At 50.3% G+C, this 11,772-nt stretch overlaps 4 protein-coding genes across 4 annotated transcripts; 2 read left to right on the top strand and 2 right to left on the bottom strand.

The window, feature by feature from the left end:
* Positions 1–45: 45 nt before the first annotated feature.
* Positions 46–668, bottom strand: UREG_03773 (uncharacterized protein; the record flags this gene model as incomplete). The annotated part of the gene is made up of 2 exons (XM_002544210.1): positions 46–506; positions 653–668. The coding sequence occupies 2 exons, from the start codon at positions 666–668 to the stop codon at positions 46–48; spliced, it is 477 nt and encodes a 158-aa protein (XP_002544256.1).
* Positions 669–1,466: 798 nt separating this feature from the next.
* Positions 1,467–3,196, top strand: UREG_03772 (serine/threonine-protein phosphatase 2B catalytic subunit; the record flags this gene model as incomplete). Its single annotated transcript, XM_002544209.1, has 4 exons — positions 1,467–1,512; positions 1,584–1,915; positions 1,980–2,237; positions 2,291–3,196. The coding sequence occupies 4 exons, from the start codon at positions 1,467–1,469 to the stop codon at positions 3,194–3,196; spliced, it is 1,542 nt and encodes a 513-aa protein (XP_002544255.1).
* A 2,658-nt stretch (positions 3,197–5,854) lies between these two features.
* On the bottom strand, positions 5,855–6,607 carry UREG_03771 (uncharacterized protein; the record flags this gene model as incomplete). Its single annotated transcript, XM_002544208.1, has 1 exon — positions 5,855–6,607. The coding sequence occupies one exon, from the start codon at positions 6,605–6,607 to the stop codon at positions 5,855–5,857; it is 753 nt and encodes a 250-aa protein (XP_002544254.1).
* A 1,623-nt stretch (positions 6,608–8,230) lies between these two features.
* On the top strand, positions 8,231–11,712 carry UREG_03770 (uncharacterized protein; the record flags this gene model as incomplete). The annotated part of the gene is made up of 7 exons (XM_002544207.1): positions 8,231–8,244; positions 8,308–8,362; positions 8,423–9,940; positions 9,999–10,142; positions 10,209–10,276; positions 10,440–10,529; positions 10,770–11,712. 7 exons carry the CDS (start codon positions 8,231–8,233, stop codon positions 11,710–11,712), a joined length of 2,832 nt encoding a protein of 943 aa, XP_002544253.1.
* Between the last annotated feature and the right edge of the window lie 60 nt (positions 11,713–11,772).

Raw genomic sequence — 11,772 nt, 5'->3', positions numbered from 1 at the left:
AGTTGTCCATCGAGCGAGTGAGTAACAACGAATAGTCCGGTTGGGTTAAGGGTTCAACCGCAGTGAAAGCGCCCCGAATGCACGGTCGAGCTCTTCTCCCTCATTCTTTGGTATCATAGGGGATGTGGTAACCCTCCTACTTTGTTCCGCTAGCTGACCTTCTAAGATATTTGCCTCAGCATGTGCGCCGGGCTTTGTCGACGTGTGTACTGGTTGAAGAAGCTTCTCCTCCCGGTCAAGCCACCCGGGAGCTACCCGTCGCTTCTCTGCAAGCTCTCGCGCCTGATTTTCTTCTTCCCATTCTCGTATCTTGGCTTCTGTTTCTGCCCGCAGCTTGTTGATGTGATCCTGAAGCGCCTGGCACGAAGCGATAATATCATCTGGGTGGGCTGCGTGGCCGCCGGACGAAACCACGTAGCGCGGTTTTTCTGAGCCGGTTCCGTCCGCTAAAACAGTTGGTGGAAGGGTAGATGGCACGGACTTGTATGTGTATGGGAGAGTTGTGGCTGTTGGCAGAGAAATAAAGGGAGAGACCGCCAGCGGTATCTGGGCCAGGAGCGGATGGGGCTCTTTCAACAAAGCAGGTCAGCTGCTCTTCTCTTTTATTTAATGGTCGCAAGCGTAGTGGCCACACATTCACAGGTGAACTCACTGGAAGAGTCGTACATGCTGTGTGTAGGGAGATGAGGGTGTCCACAGCAAGGAGTCGTAGGCAATGAGACAGGCCCTGTAGGCGAGCGTAAAAAAGGAACTGGGTATGAATTCACTGGAAAGGTAAATAATAATGTGGGATGTCGCGATGCTTGCTGTGATGTCGGCTTGGTCGCTGCTGGTCTCGCTTTGGGGCCGGTGAGCTAGTGAGGTCCAGTGCCGCCCTGAGGAGACATCAAAACAACTTCCAATCCCCAAAACCCGGCTTCGTCAGACCTGAGACGATCTGCACGCTCCAACCCACCAGTTCTTGAATCACTTTCAGCTCTGCTGAATTTTCAAGGGCGTTCTCTGAGGCTGCAGAGCCGTCGAATGCGTTGCTGCCTCAATCGTTGAATTTAGGCTCACTGACTATTAATCAACCCTCAACCGACTAACTACCCCTTACCTCCACCGCGATCACGGCCTCACCGTTTCTTGATATCGCAACAGTTTTTCCAGTCAAACCCAACTTACTCCTCGCCTGATGGTATCCATCGTCATTTGCATCCTTCCACAATAATTCCTACTTTCTCGGGGCTCGTGACCAACCAGGGAAATTCGGCAGGAAAAAGGAATAACTATCCGTGAAACAACGGGGTACCCCTCCATTAAGCTCTTCCAACGGTGAACGCGCATCCATCGTCGATCTGTTATCCTGACTCCCTTGGGTGAATTACTGCGCTCGAGATTGAACAGGCATGGATGAGTCTAAAATCGTCCGTGCGGTCACGGACAAGAAGCCTGTCCCCGAAATTGATTTCACTCTCCACACAATGGAGGATGGGACCCAGGTTTCCACCCTGGAGAGAGTGTGTAAAGGTAGGTTGCTACAGCGCTCTGCATGCTGTTATCTTTCAAGCATCCTGTGCCGTTCTGACTTGCAACCACAGAGGTCCAAGCGCCTGCCTTTCAGACTCCCACAAACGAACAATTTTGGTCGCCAGCGGACCCGTCGAAGCCAAATTTACAGTTCCTCAAACAGCATTTCTATCGCGAAGGACGGCTGACCGAAGATCAAGCGTTATGGATTATACAGGCCGGGACAGAGCTGTTGCGCGCAGAGCCAAATTTGCTAGAGATGGATGCTCCAATTACTGTATGTGGTGACGTGCATGGCCAATATTACGACTTGATGAAGTTGTTCGAGGTTGGAGGAGACCCGGCAGAGACAAGATATCTATTCTTGGGCGATTACGTTGACAGAGGTTATTTCAGCATTGAGGTAAGCGTGGAGAACACATTGAAAGCTCCAGATGAAGTGCTTTCGTTTGCTGATCATCTGCCAGTGCGTTTTATACCTATGGGCTTTAAAGATCTGGTATCCTCATACCCTTTGGCTATTACGCGGGAACCACGAGTGTCGCCATCTCACCGACTATTTTACGTTCAAATTAGAATGTAAACACAAATACTCAGAACGAGTGTACGATGCATGCATGGAATCATTTTGCTCACTTCCATTGGCTGCGATTATGAATAAACAGTTCCTCTGTATTCACGGTGGTCTCAGCCCTGAGTTGCATACTTTGGAGGATATTAAAGCTGTGGGTTTAGTCTATTCTCCGCTATCAACTTGCTTGCGACTAACCTCAGTAAGATCGATCGCTTTAGAGAGCCCCCTACTCACGGGTTAATGTGTGATATCCTCTGGGCGGATCCTCTTGAAGATTTCGGCACGGAAAAAACAGGCGAGTACTTTGTCCACAACAACGTCCGAGGTTGTTCGTACTTCTTCTCCTATCCTGCAGCTTGTGCGTTCCTTGAGAAAAACAATCTGTTATCAATAATTCGCGCCCACGAAGCCCAAGACGCCGGATACAGAATGTATCGGAAAACTCGAACTACCGGTTTCCCCAGTGTGATGACCATTTTCAGCGCTCCCAACTACCTCGATGTGTATAACAACAAAGCCGCGGTTCTCAAATACGAGAATAATGTCATGAACATCCGACAATTCAATTGTACACCCCACCCGTACTGGCTTCCGAATTTTATGGATGTGTTCACCTGGTCTCTCCCGTTTGTTGGCGAGAAGATTACCGACATGTTGATTGCGATTTTGAATACATGTTCAAAGGAGGAGCTTGAGGACGAACCTTCTTCGTTTTCTTCTGCCCCTGCATCGCCGCCTCTTCCGATGGACACCGACAGTACAGAATTCAAGAGGCGGGCCATCAAGAACAAAATCCTGGCCATTGGACGTCTATCCCGTGTTTTCCAAGTGTTGCGTGAAGAATCTGAACGCGTCACGGAGTTGAAAACCGCATCCGGCGGCCGTCTGCCTGCAGGAACACTCATGCTTGGTGCAGAAGGTATCAAACAGGCAATTCACAATTTTGAAGATGCACGCAAGGTTGATCTGCAGAATGAACGACTACCACCTTCGCAAGAGGAAGTCATGAGGAAGGCGGAGGAGGACCGAAGACAGGCTTTGGAGCGCGCTGCCCAGGAAGCAGAGAATGATACCAGCCTTGCTACCGTGGCTCGAAGAATTAGCATGTAAGTTCTGAGATACAACCCCAGGCAATGAGAGTTGAACTAATCCACCGTTGCAGGTCATCTGGCACTGGCAGACCCCGTCGCAAGGAAACTTAAGCAAATGCCGGCGACTATCCGAATTCACCGGCTGTGCCTAAAGTTCTACTGTTCGTCTCCTTGACGCTCCTGCTACCTCCACTCCTCCCTTCACCTGCCTAGCTATTACATAACAGTCCGCTGTTGCATCAAAATAATTAGGCACAAATAAAAAAAAAAAGGAACCAGATTTACGCGAGGATGAATGACGAGGAGTTACAAATAATGATTATGGATGCACCTGCAAAAAATGTCTTCAGCATCGCTACCCGGCTCTGGGTTGGCGATTGCATGAGTTGAAATGACTTCTGGACTCAGTGATGCCGGTGATTTGTTTTTGTGTAATGGCTAGAGCTTGAAGATAGTTACTGCAAATGAAAATAATGCCGATTCGTGGTGAGGAGTAGAATATTCACACAAAATCCAGTCTCCGCCCGCATGATTTAATGCTCCCGTCTTGCCAAGACCCCCAAGCTGTCAATCCAGAGTTGATTTCCATTGCAACCCGACAACTTCGATTTCCCTCCACGCTCAACAGGCCCAATGCCCCCAAAACTTCGGATAGGGCTGTTGAAAAGGTCCTTGGGCCGATTAGATCCCCTTCCGGCCTGCCCGTTCTACCCCACGCCCTATCGATCATGCCCTTTCCGTCACTATAAATTCCCTAGCTCCGGCCGACGATCCTCGTCAACAGTCACGGCTTCCGTCCCAACGCATGCGAACCGATTCGTTCCAGACAGATATAGAGAATTATATGAAGCTCTGAGCCAGGTGCGCGACGTTGCGGCGGAACATGTCGACGCGGCGCGATTGCAATTGGTGCTGAGGGGTTTGGAGACGGAGGAGCCGGTGATCAGGGTCGCTGGTATGCTACGCTTGCTGCGAGAAGAAGAAATCAAGTCGGATGGCAGCTGATTTTTTTGAGCTTTTGCGTGATGGACAGTGCTTGGACTAGATGACACAGCTACGGCGGTCAGGCTTGTTCGGCTACTCCTTGCTGATCCATTGAGCTCGAAGGCAGCATGGGAGGAGCACCTTGAAAATTACCATTGCACGATGCGCAAGGGCTCTTGATAAGGTATGCATACTTCTAGTTGCCTTCATACGTTCGTTTATCTGATGGTGAACACAGGTATGGGGAGTTTTCAGAAAGTCTGGTGACGGATAGCTCAATACCCACAATTTCGATACCGTCGATATTGTTGCGCAATGCTAAAATCGAAATCCTAATTTCGTCGATACACACCGAAGCATCACATCTAGCGAACGACGATATATCTAGTGCGTTAGAGACACCTATGCTCTCCATCGGTTCATCCGACGCCGCTCATCACACCACGGTTCGATACCCGGTTCATAAGACCATAGTTTGTGGGAATGGGATCGATGATCTGTTGGAATACGCAAATTCGGCGATCAACAGAGACGCAGCTCATGGATCTACTGTCCGCGCGATATTCAACCTTAGTGCGGAACCAGCTCCCAAGACCGAGAACAAAAGTTTCTCCTTTGTTGACATGGCACGAGCGGAATTAGCGCTAGCGAAATTTCGCGAGTCGGCTCAGAACGCAACTGAGTACGAACGTGGATGGATTGGTAGTGGCATGCAGCAATTCATTGAATGGGTGACTAACCACCCACGAGATTCAGTGCTCCGTCCAGAGTTACACGATCTTGTCCAAACTCTTCTGAACGAAGCAGAGATGAAACTTGTTAAAGATGAGAAGGTCGCTCTACAAACACAGGAAGCTGCATCTGTAACAGAAGCCGTACGCGCGTCGCTAGATGCTGGAGTTGCGTCGTGGGCAGAAAGTGCGCACACGGAGCTTCGGGAGTCCCTTGACGAAGCATTTTCCCATTATAAATGGCGTGACCTAACGTGGTGGAAGCTCTTTTGGCGGGTGGACGACGTGGGAATGCTAAGCTCCAGTATTTTGGACAAGCAATGGCTCCCTGAAGCAGAAAGAAAAGCAATGTGGCTTGGCGGAAGATTCCAGCAGGCTGGAATTCTAAGCCCGGATGATTTGGCCTCAAGCAAAGCCGCGATTGACTCTGTATCCATGCAAGGGGAAAAGGGGAGAACCTCGACTGGATGGCCAACGACCATTGCAAAGGCTAGGAGTCAACTCCTCAGCACCAAAGTGCCATCGCTTCACGCACTAGCGCAGAGCTTAGTGCTCTATAGCGTTTCTACATCGACTTTAGCATCCGCTCTGTCAATGTTGACATACGTTTCCACGTCTAGTACCACCGTGTATGAGGCGGGTACAATTGTGGCTATTGGCTTGATTTATTCCATGCGAAGGCAGCAAAGACGATGGGATGCAGCCCGCACGTACTGGGAGAGCGAAGTGCGAGAGGAAGGACGCAAAGCCTTGAAGGAAAGCGAGGATGCGATGCGGGTTCTACTACGAGATGGCGGGCGAGAGACCGGCCCTGTCGTGGATGTAGAAGCAAGAGATGAGATCAACCGAGCCAGAGAGGCCCTGGAAAATGTAAAATAGACTCCATGTATTCTATATCAAGATCTATACCCATTTTTTCAAAGGCATTCCATTCATCAGTTCATTATTCGTTTGCACGAGATTCATGAGAGCTCCACGCTCCCTTCCGGAACACCACTCCTACTCCTCAGCCTTCGAGCGAAAAAGCGCATAATCGGCATCATCTCCTCTCGACTGCTGGGCATCCCATCGCCTTTTCTCTGCCACCTCACCGACTCCACAAACTCGAACTCGCTTTTCGTCCGACTCGTTCCACCATCCGTCACCGCGCTCTCCGGCGTCCTGCCGCCAACCAACAGCACCGGAGTCCTCGACTTTCCCCTCCCCCCATCCTCCTTCACAGCAGAAAGCGGAACCACCCCTCCCAGAGCCACCACGCCTCCAATCTCCCGATCCCCGGGCCTCCCTGACCGGTTCAACTCCATGGCCGCAGCCAGCGCGACCGCCGCGCCCTGCGCGTACCCGAGAATCAGGATCTCTCTGGGCTGGTATCCCAGTTTCCCGATTAGCACGTTGACGATAAGGTCATGCGCGACGAGGCGAGTGGCGCGGGTGAATCCCGGGTCTGGGTCGATTGTGTCGCCGTCGAATACGAGATCGTCGCCCCAGTGGTAACCTGTGAGGAGGAACGGGAGCGGGTTGGGTGCTTGGAGGGTGATGCAGGTTGTTTCGGGGAGGTGGAGGGCGGAAGCGAAGGAGTTGTACGGGGCGATGGTGTCGCCGAGGCCGTGGAGGATGAGGAGGATGTTTGTGCTGTTTGTGCCCGGTGGAGCGGGGGGGATGATGGACAGAGTCAAGGAGGATGGGAAGTCTGAGGATTGGGGGATTGGAGGCATGGTCCGAGTTCTTCCTCGACGGTTTTTGGCTGCTTTAGGGGGAAGACTGAGAGAGAGATGTTGTTACCGTTCCGTAGTTCGTGGTCGAAACCCCTGGCTGGATCTGGATGTGGCAGTTTGATAGGTTGGATAATTTGGATATTCCACTGACATGTCTATGGCGAAGTTGGCAATTGCTGGTTAACAGGTCTGAGCTCCAACCAGTAAGTTATCTCGCAACACAAGCAACAGATGAAGGGGCGGCTTCTCCACAGCGTATAAAGAGCCATGGGCAGGCTGGTTCGAAACTTCCTTTCAAAAGAGGTGGCCAGTCACTGCAATGCACGGCGATTGTCTTTGGGCAAATGAATTATTTTCCTTACTACTCGGATGCTCCGATACCCACATTGAACTCCCAACACAGACATGCACGTATTAAAAAAGAAATCTTCTTCGGTTGCCAATGCTCGCAATGCAGAGCTGTTGAGCGAGGACACATTCTCTGATGTAACCCAAGCATACGCTCTTTTACTTAAGAATGGTGCTGATAATTCGGAAATCCTAAGCTATCGGATCTCTCATGCGACAAAGGCACGATGCCCGATTAGGGGACACAAACCCTTTGCATAGGGGCTTCTATGGGACAAGCACGCCAGTCCCAATGTTTCTCCGCATAAAATATATCAATTCCCACTGTCCGGCTCTGGATGGATTAGCAGTAGCGTGACAAGTCTAGGCTTGTTGGAGTGCTCTTTTGCAACTTTCCGTATCTAAAGTTCTGGCTGTTGATACACAGACCAGATCTCACGTTGAGGGTCCCTTCTGTGTCACATCGTACCAAAGCAAGCTGTGTAACTCGAATGCTCCAGCCCACAGAGCGAAACTGCGGCGCAATGGAGTCTCTGCATCTCAAAGGTCCAAACGGAAAGATGCAGATTGCGAACGTAAAAATAGATTGGTCCAGTCAAGGTTTTCTTTTGCGCTGCGACTGCATGATAGGATGCTCAAAGGTGGACGATGGTTTGCTACCAGAAAGTTAGTTAGCTAGGGGAAACCAAGCTTTTTAACGGGTGGCCATGCTGCTGCAGGTGCTCAATCCACTCACAATCCACTCACAATCCACTCACAATCCCCATTACCAATGTACCATCCCCATCAGCATCCCATCAACATTGTCTGTTCCTCTCTGAACCCGATATCGCCGGCCCAGACCGCCCGCCATACGCTTAGTCAGCGAGGCTCCGGAGTGACGTGTGCCAAGACGCGGGAAGCGTGAGGTACCAACCACGTGCAAACCGGTTGGACGAAAAAGGAATTTTATACTCCGCGAGAGAGAATATTCGGTTGACGATGCAAGTCGGATTGCGCTTGATTTCGCTGGCAGCTCGTTCAATTGGCACGCACAGCGCGGACGGTGAATGCAGGTGGCTCCGGGGTCCCCCGCTCTCGTGAAATTTTGCACCGTCCCAACGGACCCAAGCGTGCTCCAACTTAAATGCCCAGCTGAGTTCCTCGTCAAGGCCGCTGCAAATTTCACATCCAGATCAAGTCGGCTTGCTGCCTCCCTCTCCGTGCCCATTGGAAACTGGAATCTGCGTCGAAGAATCTGTGGTTTGTCGATCATGCAGCCGACTTTGAGCCAAGATGAAGTTTGCAAAGTACTTTTCTTCCCTGTGGCACCGATGATCCAAAAAAAGATTTGCTGATCTTTCTTGAAATAGGGAGCTCGAACAGGAACTGGTGCCAGAATGGCGCGCCAAATACCTGAATTACAAGGTACGCATGGAATTGATTTTCGAATGGCACTCCTGAACTAATTGCGACTGCTTGTTCTAGCTTGGTAAGAAAAAGATCAAAGCCATCGCTCGTGCTCTACGCGCCATCGAACAGGCACCACGTACGCCCGGCCGTCGAGGCTTTCTGTCAGGACATGATGGTACACCTCGCATCGGACGCCCTGCTCTTCCCCAGTTTGGCCCGTATCGCGGATCAAGGTCGAAGGACCGTTTTGGTAGGCAATCCAGTTATGAGGAGACCGACATACTCGCTGGTCCCGCCAATCCTTATTCGCAGGACACGCCGTTTCCCGAGAGACGACCGCTGAAAAGTCCTTCGCGCTTCGCAGACTGTGCCGGAGGTTATGGCAGCATCGTGACGCCGCAATCCAACGCTACCCGTTCCACCGGCCTTCCGTCGTTGGAGCTTCCAGATCCAGCTCTAGATCCCAATGAGGCCAACTTCCCTCCCTGTACCCGAATGGTGAGTGCGAATTCTCTAGATTCTAGGGCAAATCCTACTCCTGGAAGAGGTCGAGGCCGGTGGAACCTTCAGTCAAGCATACTTCCCGGATCTAGAAATGTATTTCGACCTAGAGGTGGCTCTGTTCCTCCGGGACGTCTTACACGCAGGAGGTCCTTTTTGCAGCGTATGTTTACGTCGCGAGTTGAGCATGAATCTCCATCCGCGAACCCACCCGCTGAGGCGTTTCTCGAACTGAGGAATCGAGAAACTGAATTTTTCGATTTCTTGGACAAAGAGCTGGTCAAAATTGAATCTTTTTACAGGCTAAAAGAGGAGGAAGCCACTGAGAGGCTCAGGATACTCAAAGAACAGCTTCATGTAATGCGCGATATGAGACTTGAGGAACTCCGGGCCAAAGCCCGATTAAAACACCAGGGAGGTCCAAGCTCTGATATGCGTCACGACACGGATCCTGCGGCGAAATGGACGAGGCCACTAAGTAAATCCCTAAATGGTTTGTCGAAATACGACAAAATCTCAAAGGAGCTGGCGGAGCTACCTACTCCTGGATCCACCTTGCATCGAACCCGCAATACCGAAAACTATCGGGACTTTGTGCGCAGACAAGAAAATGATGTCCCATACCGGTCCGCCAAGAGAAAGCTCAAAACTGCTTTGCTGGAGTTTTATCGCGGATTAGAATTGCTCAAAGCATATGCGTATCTAAATCGAAAAGCTTTCAGAAAAATGAACAAAAAATACGACAAGGCCACAAATGTCCGGCCAACGGGGAGATACATGTCCGAAAAAGTCAACAATGCTTGGTTCGTTCAGAGTGACCTGGTTGAGAGCCACCTAGTAGCGGTTGAAGACTTGTATACTCGATATTTCGAGCGTGGTAATCGGAAAGTAGCCGTCACCAAGCTTCGCGGCAAGGCTGCTCGGTCGCTAGACTATTCTCCAAACTCTTTTCGTAATGGACTCTTGTTCGCTGCCGGCCTTGTTTTTGGGATCCAAGGGCTGGTTCATGCTGTTGGACATCTATTTAATCAGAATGACGACGATGATTATGATTTTGACGACCTGCATGTTCAAACTAGTTATTTACTCCAGGTAATTTTTCCCTGTATATCTCCATTCTCTACAAAGTTGCTCTCTAACTACAAGTCAGATTTATGGTGGATATACTCTCATTCTATTGCATTTTATATTCTTTTGCCTGAATTGCAGGGTCTGGACACGTTCGAAAATAAACTATGTTTTCGTTTTTGAATACGATACCCGGCATGTTCTGGACTGGCGTCAACTCGCGGAGGTAGGACTCTGGACCAGAGCATACGCTTGGATATTCTTCATTTGCGGTATAAACTAACTTCAACAGATACCTTGCTTTCTAGTATTTTTATTGGGTTTGGTTATTTGGTTAAATTTCCGATGGGTTAATGAAATGTATATTTTTTGGCCAATCCTCTTGATCGGGTTGACCGTTGTGATTCTGTTCATTCCGGCACGAATACTCTACCATCGAAGTCGAAAATGGTGGGCCTATTCTAACGTCAGTACAACATGCAGCCACCCGCTCTTGATGTGGAACAAAACTAATGCCGTGTAGTGGCGGTTGTTGCTCGCAGGGTTGTACCCTGTGGAGTTTCGAGATTTCTTCCTGGGAGATATGTATTGCTCTCAAACATATGCCATGGGCGTGAGTGCGATTCCCTGATATAATATGGGCCAAATCTGATAGATTTTTACAGAACCTTGCACTATTTTTCTGTTTATATTCTGCCAATTGGGAAGAGCCTGCCCACTGCAATTCCTCGCATTCGCGCGTAATGGGATTCCTCTCAACACTGCCATCTATCTGGCGTGCTCTGCAGTGCCTTCGGCGTTACAGAGACACGAAGAACTTATTCCCTCACATCGTTAACCTTGGAAAATACAGCTGCTCTATTTTATACTACATGACCCTCAGCTTATACCGGATTAACAAGATTGAGAGCCTGCGCGCTACGTTTATAGTATTCGCACTCGTGAATGCGATTTACTCGTCCATTTGGGATGTAGCCATGGATTGGAGTCTTGGAAATCCGTTTTCAAGAAACCCATTTCTGCGAGACTCTCTCGGATTTCGAAAACGATGGGTATACTATATGGCAATGATCATCGACCCGATCCTTCGATTTAACTGGATCTTTTACGCCATTTTCACGCACGACGTTCAACATTCTGCGATCCTAAGCTTCCTCGTGTCTCTCTCCGAAGTCTGTCGAAGAGGAATATGGTCCATCTTTCGTGTCGAAAACGAACATTGCACCAACGTCTCCCGGTTCAGAGCATCCCGGGATGTACCGCTACCATACGATCTACCCAGCGACACTTTCGACCAACATTCTCGACCCTTTGAGTCCACAACGATCCAACAAGCGGCCGCTGGAGTCCCCATCGCCCACTTGCCGCCCGCGACCCCAGCCACAGGTGTCGACGTAGAGCGTCTCGCTGCAGACAACACCACACCCTCCGGGATGCGCCACCGCCATGGTACCCAACCGTCAGAGACACCGGGTGGAACTCTGGCGCGTGTGGGCACCATGCTGGCAAACGCCCACGCAGAAGATTTTGAGCGGAGAAAACGTCCCGGGGTCGTTGGTAGCACGCATGATCATGATAAGAACCAGGCTCATTCCCATGGGCACCATGATCGTGACCATGGTCACGGTGTGCATCGGAGGGATAGCAGCACAGACGACGAAGAGGAGGAGGAGGAAGATGATGACGATGATGATGATGATGAGGGTGTGGTTGAGAGTGAAAGTGAGGAGAATGGGAGTAATGAGCTAGACGACCCGCGTATAATTGAAGGTGTGGATGGTAGGTTCAAGAACTGAGCCATGGTGACTTTAATACTTTGACCCTTTTGTTTTTGGATGGATATATAGAAGGTCTCT

The sequence above is a fragment of the Uncinocarpus reesii genome, genomic scaffold (genome assembly GCF_000003515.1).
Source record: "Uncinocarpus reesii 1704 scaffold_2 genomic scaffold, whole genome shotgun sequence".
NCBI lineage: Eukaryota > Fungi > Ascomycota > Eurotiomycetes > Onygenales > Onygenaceae > Uncinocarpus > Uncinocarpus reesii.
This window is presented reverse-complemented; position numbering and strand designations above follow the sequence as displayed.